Here is a 10,201-nt window from a genome sequence, read left to right as displayed (position 1 = left end):
ATTTGAAAAAAAAAAAAATTAAAAAAATGTATATTTCTATACAGTGCAATGAACTTAATATTATCAGCAGGTCCAAATTTGAATGATTTTTACGTCATTTTGATATGTCCATAGTTAATACCGCAGTAATCACTGAACTCGGATGGCAATTCTCGCACTCAAAACGGTTCGAACCGATTTGTACGATTATCGTATGAACTTGAAAAAATGTCATACGAGATCGTGTTTAGACAAGTCGAAAACTCGTAAGCGAGAATCTCCTTACTACATATTTCTCTGCGTCGAGGAGGCGGTTAAGTTGCTTGCGAATCTCGTATGACATAATCGTAGGCGAGAATTTTAGTTCTTGCCTGAATGTAAACATTATGATACGATAATCCTATGGCGATTATTGCTTACGATAATCGCGTACGATTTTTCGTCACGAAGCGTGCGATAAACTCTCTCCATCAAAATGGGCCTTTAGTCGGAAATATAATAAAAAAAACTGAGTGGGGTGTCTGGCGCGCATAGCCGACGAATCACTGAAACACGAACAGCTTAACTTGTTTATAATAAAACGTGGATACAATTATGTAATGAAATTCAAAAGTTGACTTTTTTTACCAAAGTTATTGAAAAGTACGATTTAACAAAATAAAAATAGTCTAAACAAACCACAAATATAATTGATGGTATAAATAAACTGAAAAAGGATGATAAAGAATATTGTGACATATTTCGAAATAACCAAATAAGACTTTGGCACGAAAAAGTTTCCTAATGATTTTATCTCTATATTAACATCAACATTCCCATCTTATGGTTATTTGCTAAAATAGGTACCTACCTAGTTACAAATATAGTAAAATTTAAGAAAGATTTTTGAATATAAAGACAATAATCTAAACGCGCTTAAAAGTAAGAAATTAACCCGTGTTCATATACATATAATTACTTTTAGGATCACAAAGCTATGAAATGAATATGTACATGTTTACTTACAAGATCGTGTTATTAAGATTGTAGATGCTTGTTAAGCTCTGGTTTCCTAAGGTAACGATACCATCACTTATCGGGGAGCCACGTAAAAAGTTCGAGATTTTAACGGCCGTGTTTTTACGGAATGCAGAACCATAGACCAGACATTGTATACAGAACACCAAGAAAAGTGTAGGACTTTTGGCATTATAACTATATTTCAAAGATGAATTATCATCAGAAGACAAAATAATCGTATGAGAAAAGTGATTTATTTATTTATTTACTTATTTACATGTACAAAACTCGAATTAAGTTCACGTATTGCTCCAGTTGGAACCTATTCACTAATAAACTGTTCACTGCTGTTGAAAAACACGACTGAAAACTGTTCAACTCTGTAAAGACAGTATTCACCCAATGTTGAGTAGTTATCTTCCAATGTATGCCAATCCTTTCGATCTTGTGCGTTCCTCATCCAATTTTTCCCCGCCACTTTGACAAGGGCATAAGGCTATATATCTACCCTTCTGTACCTTTTTTCTCCGTCTGTGGTTTTGTTTACTTTCTTTTTTATTTGACCGTAGTGACAAAAAAATGCTCTCGAGGAAACCAAGCCATATTATTTTTGTGATGTCATCGAACGCTAAATGATTGCACAGCTATCCTAGGAAACCGTAGATAATCTTCCGCAATTTATGACATTTTATTTTAGGTATATTTTATTATAATATAATTATTTGTTTCCGAATTTCGCGAACTCATGGTACACTATATATTACAACAATGATATAAAAACGAGATAATATTAATTTATGTACCTACACCTTTACAAAGTGCCAAAGCATGTAGCAAGAAAAGTTAGAATAAAACCTCTTGAGGAACGATTAAAACAAACCTTAAGACAACTTATGCGCATGCAGCCGTGTAAATTATCACGTGTAAAATTCTAACAAAACAAGGTTGGAGGTAAAAGGATTAAAATTAACAAAAATTATTCAGTCTTTAAATTAACATAACCACTTACTATACTATATTTTTTATATTAAATACCGAGAGATCCATTATATCTATTACAAACAAAAACGCAGGATGTAACATTCAAATTAAATAAAACAGAAATTCAAATTAAAATATTAAATACGAAAATAAATTAGTGTGACCAGAGATTGGGCAGAGTATATTTACCTAAACTTCAAGGAAGTAATACACAAAAGAGTGGACTTCACCTCCTCTTTTGGTACATTTTTTGTAACTAACACTTACTTCATTACGGAAATTAGAAGAAAGGTGCTGTAATTGTTAGGAAAATTCAGTTGTGTTGTTTTTAATCACTCCGGTGTGTGTTACTTGAACTTTAGGTATGATATCTAGACTTCAATTTAGAAATCGCAAACATTTATTTTAGAAATAAAATGACTCGCATCATTCTAAAACAGCGGTCTTTGAAATTGAACTCCTAATCTAAAAACGTAATAATTTTATGAAACAATTTCAAATAGGAGTTCAGTTTTCAATTTTTCAATTACGAAATCTGATCATGACAAAACATTCAATTTTCAATTAATAGAAATGACGATATAATTTTTAAAAGGTTTGAACTGTTTTTACTCTTCTCCCATCTTTACCACGCTGAATATTTTATTTTCATCTTGCATATTGTTTGAAATAAATAACCTACACCTACAGTTAACTGGGCGATATACATGTAGTATTTACAAAAAAATGGATTACTATACTCGTACATAGTGCTCATTTGACTAGTCAAGTACATCTATGATCGATACGTAATTATTTATTTACTTAAACGCCTTTTAAGCAATTATGAAAGTAAACTTATATAATATTTTAAATTTCAAATCGAATTGGTATTAAAGCATAACAATTTGTTAATCTTTGTAAAATAACTCGTAAAAGTGTATACAAATGAAAAGTGAGCAACGCACTTTGTTCATTTTAAATAAAGTAACAAGAAAGTCGACAAAAATTTTTTTTGACACCAAACAACAACAACAACAACAATGTCGCATCTAGACGACTAAAGTCTAAAAAGCTATTATGTTATTTAACTTCACGTCATTATTGTTGTTTTCGGAATCTATTGCAGACATACACTTCCTCCAACATAGTGAAAACTACATTCATAAGCTAATTTAATAAACCTATGTTATTAAATATGGCACTGACGTCTAATACCGGTGTAGGGCATTTGACTGTTCGTGAATTGCCGTTAATTTATATTATGATTCCAGTATATTGAAACACATAGTGATAATGATAAGGGTGTTTGTATGTCACGTATATTAACAATATATCAGTGGAGAAGTCGTACTATTCTGTTTTTCACAAAATCTTAATGGAACTACAAGTTTGAGTTTGAGTTTGAGTTAGTCATATCCTAGTGTAATTAGCTGCAGCTTCACATAAAAACAGTTAAATACCCTTACGTCGATTCATAAATAAGGAATTATTATGTAGTTTACACGGATTGACAACTCTAGGTGGGTCAATCACCTTTTACTGGCTGTAACTAAATGTAAAACGCAATTTTAAAATTGACTTACATTTTTATAATTAATAAAAAAATCTTATTTGTCTGTAGTCCAAATAGAACTTTTTAAAAATTATTAATTTATCCCACTTCCATCATAATTATATCTTTAGAAAAAAGTTGTCATCAATCGTGAATATTTTCTTGAAAACTGATCGTATCAAATTATTTTTGAAACAGGTATAATATAGAAAAAATAAAACAATGTTTTTTTTACGATAATTTCGTAAAAAGTTCTAGTAATATAATAATATAAATACAGTAGATGTAGGGACAGGCAAAAGTTTAAGTTTTTCATTAATTCTTTCAAATGTAATTCATGAAATGCACGTTTCAGATGCACAGCTAAGATATAACGACTACCGTATTAATCAATTCGTAGTAGTTGGTGACGCTATAATAAAAAAAAATTAAAGAAACTTCGATAGCTCGTGGGGAGCTGCGGGATAGATGAGTTCGCAAGGTACGATTAAATTAAATCTGGTTAGTAAAATTACGGACAGAAAAAGTCTGAATGACGACACACTACAGAAAATTGTGTGGGGCTAATCTAGAACGTCTGGCACAGACCAAGATTACAGTGAGATCTTAAAAATGTTTTGTAAATTATTTACATTTTTATTTCGACAAATGTTTTAGCGGACTCATTTATTAGTGAAAAAAAGACTGAAAGGACGCTACGTTGAGCTTTAACAAACTAACTATGAAATGGTTTTAAATTTCTTCTTGGCTTCTTTTCTTTAGGTTAGTAGCTAAAAGCTGTCCTCCCCAATAAGTAACCATACCAAAGGTTGCTTCCATATTTATCCTTGGAGAAGGAATTTGCACAAATTGCTTAGAAAACTATTATAACGCTTTTTAACGTATATTACAGTAAATGGTTTGTAGATAAATAAATTAAGAACGTAGACAGAAAAGTTAAAATGAATATTAACGGACCTCTGATTTTTTTTATTTCAATAGTAGTGGTAGTTCAGATTCATCAATAGAGGCAAAATCTTTAATACGCACATTTATAGCGGCTTTGTCGATAGCTTCTAGTCCTTCAGGAGAAAGACCATTCAGTATATCGTCAGCATTCTGCAAAGAAGACATAAAAGCATTATCAAACCACTAATTAAAAAAAAATTCAATCACGAGAGGATGATATAAAAAAACATGGAAAACCTTTTTGTATCTATTTGCCTTTCTTCTTCTTTGACCGAGTATAATTTATAATTCGGTTGTCTTTTGGCAACAGCAAACCGAATAATTAACATTTTAAGGGCAAATATAACTGAACAAAGTATAAAACAGCAATTCGCACAATTTTAGCAGTAAATCGCAAATACGATCTATTTTCAACATTCAATCGCAAAGCTAGTATTAAGTTGTGAGAATAGGTATCGCTCAGTTATTAATTGTATTGCCAGTCATCGAAGGTTTGAATGAATATTTGAAAGTGAACTGACAAATTGCGTAGTGCAAACAGTGTGTGACAACTTTCTTCATTTCGACTTGCTTCTTAGTCCTTAAAAAAGGCCAGGTTAATAGTATCAAGAATGGCAGGTACGAATAGACTGATAACAGTGGAGGAGGCGAATGAGTTTTGTCAGGAGTGTAGCGAGGGTAGGTTCGTAGTTTTTGCCTGTCCTAGTAGAAGGCAGATGTGATAATATGTGTGTGTGATGATGTATGTATGTATGTATGTGGAATTAAGAAAACAAAACTTCTAGCAAAGATTTAATTGCTACTTATAGACAAGTAGTTTCGTTACAAAGGTTTGCCATACTTACGCTTTCTTCTGCAACTACAGCTTGTTCAGGTTCTTGTTCGTTTACTGCAACAAGTGCAAGTTGTTGGTTAGCATACTTTATTTGTCTGTACTTATATAGATAATAATTATTGTAGTTATACTCACTATTTTCTACTGGAAATTCTCCCAAATCTTTTAACGCCTGTTCAGGCGTTTCGGCTGCGTCTAACTGATTTTCCGTTGTCGAGGGTGACATCAAGGGTGCTAGTGCTTGCAGTACGATTTGGGGTACGGGCTGCACCTGGAGCAGCAACGGTTCGTGTTGCAGATCGAGCTGCGTGATCGAGGTACTGACCGACGCAGACGGGTAGACAGCAACCGGTACAATTAATGATACTAGAGTTTGAGTGATGGTTGGTATTGTTCTTACTTCAACCCAGCTTGTGGATGTTGTAGTTGAAGTATGAACCTTGTCTACTCTCTTAAGGGCATTCGATTTGGAAGTAGGTGTCTTTCGTATTTTTTTTTGCTCATCTCTTCTTTTGTTTTGTTCATGACTTCGTCGTTTAATACCTGACGGTCCGGGGATGGGTTCTACTTCGGCCGACACAGGCTGTTCATTTGATGATGGCACGTTGATCACCAAGCTATCATTTCGATTATCCTTCACTTGAGACTGACTGCGTGTATTAGAAACTGGCACTGGGCTGTTTGCAACCCCCGATTGGGTTGTAACGGGGGGTGGTGATTTCGATGGGTCCATTGGACGGTTTCGACTCAGGAAGAAACGGTACAAGCGCCCTTCGGACTCAATATTCCTGGACGTTACGTTTAGGGGTTCAAATTTCGTAATTTCGTCAAGTTGTCTATGCGAAAGCTCTTTTTCTTCTATATGTTCTGGTGCGTCTGTTTCACAATCTACTCTGTTCTGCATTTCGTCTTCACCGGGTTTGTAATCAGAATTTGTATTTTTATAATCCATTTTTTGGTATTTAGTAGGTGATAAACCATTATCTTTAGTAAAAATGTTAATAACATTATAAATTTTATCAATAGCACTTATTATGCGTTCTTTCTTTGGAGGGATTATAGCCAGAGGGAGTGTGGAAGAATCACCTTTATCAGGCAATGGGCTCACATTCTCTGGCTTCGGAGAAGGCAGGTTGGTCACCAGGTGCAAAATGACCTTTTCTAAAGCGCGTGGATCCTCAACAGTCAATTTGCTCTCGTTTCCCTGTGAAAGACAAAAATTTGGATTTTTAGATATACCTGCACTACAATGTCTCATTACTACGACCTACTAGAAATATTAATTAGACTTTTTTTTTCATTTTAAACGTATTCATATCATACATAATTTTCGCGCTATTCGGCTTATCATTTCAAAATTTAAAAGCTTTGCTCAAGCCTGTTCGAAAATTTTTGCATTACTTTCAAAAAACAAACGCGGCAAGTTAGTCATTTATAGGCCGTGCGACTTCTTTCCGGCCAATGACTGCAAGTAAGTATGAAAATCTATCAAGAGTCGATACAACCTCAAATGGCTTTGGTTGGTGTCACATAATGGTGAAAGTGTTGAATTAATCACTTTGGAAAAAATATATACGTAGTAAAATTGAGGATATACACTGATTAGTATAAGGAGTGAAAAAACGATTACTAAAAATTTTTACGATAGAAAAAAAAACACAAACTTACCTCGAAACTTTACAAGAAAACCCGCTGTATTCAATAGGTACTTTACATACACCAATGATTTTTTTATATCAACTGAACTGAATAGAACACGTAAGTATATTCCATTATACACTTTTCAAATGGCCTTAATTTCGTTTAAAAATAAGTTCAAAAATAAAGCAGGTGTCCCTGTCGCTCGACTCGCGCAACAGAATCGATTCAGTACGGGAAAAATTTGAATTCGAGCTGAGATAGTATCGACTCTTAATGTCCGCTAATTTAAACTTTTAAATCGATCTACTTACAATTGACAACAATCGTCCAACAATGAACTATATAAACAGGCAAAAGAAAACTCATACAGCCAACTGCTCAGCGTTCGTAATTGCAAGAATTAAACATACCTTCTTGTACCATTTACTTTTTTTTAAACAAAAAGATGGTAAAATAAACTAAGTGCTTTGGTAGGTATTCTTTTCTGTTGTTTAATAATAATGTGAATAAATGATAACAAAAACACAGTCATGGATTGTACTCTGCCTATTTTAAAACAAGAGGCAATTAACTATGGAAAACTTCTTGCCGGCATGGAAAACTGACAATCTGTTGAGCATAGTAAGATACGTGAACTGGAGAACCACATGAACCACATCATCAGAAATTCAGTAGACTACCATTAATGTGCTTGGAAAAATAATAAGATTTTATTTTGGCTATTGTCCTAACACGTGAAATATCACTTTTAATATTAATTAATATTTTTTTTATTGTTTCTATTATACGTTTACCACTCTTTAGTCTTTTATTATTTCCTCACATTATTTGAGAAAAGTATTACGCATAACTCGACGGGAACGGGGATTGCCTCTCTCGTATTAAACATATACTCGTCCAGCAATCCCTTATGTCCCGGCCTCTGCTATAATGTACTATTACTTGAGTATTAATTTTTATCATCATATTTATGTACAGTTATATAATTATCTATGAATAAAGAGGGTTACGAAGCTACGTGTCGGTGCTACGAATCTGTGCTACGCGAGTAGCCCGATCCCGGTACGAGTAAACGGTCCGATCCGTCTCGAGACAGTAACAGCTTCAGCTGCGTGAATCAACAGGTGGATAAACCGTAAAGGTGTAGAGATTCGCTCTGGACCTTTTGGAGGGAAAAGTGTCGTTTTTATTTTGAATTTCAATTATTTTGTGAAATGTAGTTTAAAGTGGAATAGGATAGTGCTATTGTGCCTTAATCCAAGATTAAAACGCGAAATTATACGAATCTCGAACTAAAATACCCGTATCGGCCCGTTTTAAGGAATCCCGAGTCAATCCAAACACGCCGCCTCAAATTGCCTATCCTCTTTGTGGCGGCCAAATTTACAGAAACATAATTAAACTTCATGTTTAGGCTGATGGCTTTGCCAAAGCCTTAATAATATTAAAAAAAAAAATAAACAAAGTTGTAGACACACTGCTATCAGGATGAAGTGTGTTCGCTACGAAAATGTCTAAATAATTTATTGTAGGCGTTCAATTCGCAAATAGACAAGTCTACTTCTTAGTTGATCAACTAGCTGGATTTAAAAATACGAAGCGAAAGGATTCCTACTTGTTACTGACACAACATGTCAACAATTAGTATGTACCAGATTGAAATATGAGAGTTCTGAAGAAATCCTTATAATAGTATAGTAATCAACATTAACTACCGACTTTTTCCGAAAAACATTTAAATGCTAATTGCATAAATACACACAATTTTAGATAGTAGTAAAAGTAATGCAAAAGCTCTTGCCTTAAATAATAAACAAAATCGACATAAAAGCATCACAATACGATTTAAGAAATACGTCAAATAATCAATTGTTATTATTGAAGTCTGTTTTATATGAAATAACTCAACTAGTTTGTTATGATTATCAATACATAGATCGAACACTCAGAAAATTGACCACGCACTACCGTAGCGTGGCTCTGTATGGCACCGTAAGCCGTAAAACCAGTGCAAAGATCTATAACGAAAACACATAGGAGAATTTCGTCAACTCGATAAGTTGACCTGTAGCCAGTTGATATAGAGAAACGCTGCTGTGCAGCGTGGTTACAAAGTGTCATCGGACAAATAAAACATCTTTTCGAAAAGCCGAAAAGTTTTCGGAAAAACAGATTTACTAGTTTGCAGGAGATAACCCGTATATACATAATATATGAAATCAGTGATCGCTAAGGACTAAACAGTGTCTACAATTTCGTGACCGCCCAATATAATTTAGGAAGAAATAATATAGGAAGTAGTAACAGTAGTTCACTAGTCAGTAGCAGTAGAGCTCCTTGAGAAAGAGTTCGTCCAGGGAGCAGTAATGTCAGCAATATTGTGTTCCGGTTTTGAAGGATAAGGGTGCTGGTGGAATTACAGGCACATGGTACTTGTCAACTTATGTCTCAGGGTGACGGGTGCAATTGTAGTGCCTTTCAGATCTTTGCGATTTAAAGCTCTTAGTGGCATTGCTACTGTTATGGACACGCGTGTAGCTTGCCATCAGGCGTACGACTTGACCGTTCCATCACTTGATATTATAAAAATTAAGTAGAATAGTTTCCTGAATATACAATAATAGTAATTCTAGATAAATCAAAAGACTATCACCAGTTATAGTATTGTCATTATACTGAACCGCCTGTATATAAATACTCGCTCTGTCCCATCTGTGTCCCATCTGTGTCCCAATGCCGGGCAAAAATATCTACTTTCACTCTCTATAAACCGTAAGTAAATGTTACGGCCCGATTCAGATGACAAGCGTTACAAGTGCATTGGACGCACGTTTTGCTAAACGCATGCTTACATCACGAAATGTGACGTCGATCTCCAGAAGGATATTTTATCCAGCCCACTTCAAAACTTCGCACAGCACAAATAAATCTAATTTTATAACGTTGAAAATATGATTTTATTTTAAAACCATTACAATAATTATTAATTTCAACAAAGGAATCATCTATTGTAAGCTGGACTATTATGCTAAACTCCTCCCAAGAATAAAGTTATTAAGATTATAAAGGAAAAATCAAACAGCAGAAATAAAATTTCAAAAATCTTTTACATGCACTCGACAATGCATTAAGTCATAATAATGAAATTGTTGATTGTTAGTAAAATTTGAACTTTACTATTCATTAAATTTTTTAATTACTTATTCTTCGCATAGCACAACTGCGTCTTATTTTAAAGGCTAAAATATGATTTTATTCCATAAATTAACAACTAAAGCAACTTT

At 33.8% G+C, this 10,201-nt stretch overlaps 1 protein-coding gene across 2 annotated transcripts in view; it reads right to left on the bottom strand.

Annotated features, from left to right (window-relative positions):
* Positions 1–3,740: 3,740 nt before the first annotated feature.
* Positions 3,741–10,201, bottom strand: part of LOC113233373 (circadian locomoter output cycles protein kaput-like) — an 82,127-nt gene continuing 75,666 nt past the window's right edge. Inside the window, exons 8-11 of one of the 2 annotated variants that reach the window (XR_003310694.1) lie at positions 5,820–6,480; positions 5,412–5,547; positions 5,287–5,330; positions 4,494–4,591 (exon numbers count right to left, since the gene is read on the bottom strand). Coding sequence is in view for 1 of the 2 variants with exons in the window: in XM_026468526.1 (XP_026324311.1) it covers positions 4,463–4,591; positions 5,287–5,330; positions 5,412–6,480 (1,242 nt within the window). In the remaining variant the exon portion in view is untranslated. Of the gene's footprint in view, positions 4,592–5,286; positions 5,331–5,411; positions 6,481–10,201 lie in introns of both variants that reach the window. The other variant, XM_026468526.1, reaches the window with a different exon arrangement.

Source organism: Hyposmocoma kahamanoa, unplaced genomic scaffold (assembly GCF_003589595.1).
Source record: "Hyposmocoma kahamanoa isolate Upper Pololo Valley unplaced genomic scaffold, ASM358959v1 100021, whole genome shotgun sequence".
In the NCBI taxonomy this organism is placed as follows: domain Eukaryota; kingdom Metazoa; phylum Arthropoda; class Insecta; order Lepidoptera; family Cosmopterigidae; genus Hyposmocoma; species Hyposmocoma kahamanoa.
This window is presented reverse-complemented; position numbering and strand designations above follow the sequence as displayed.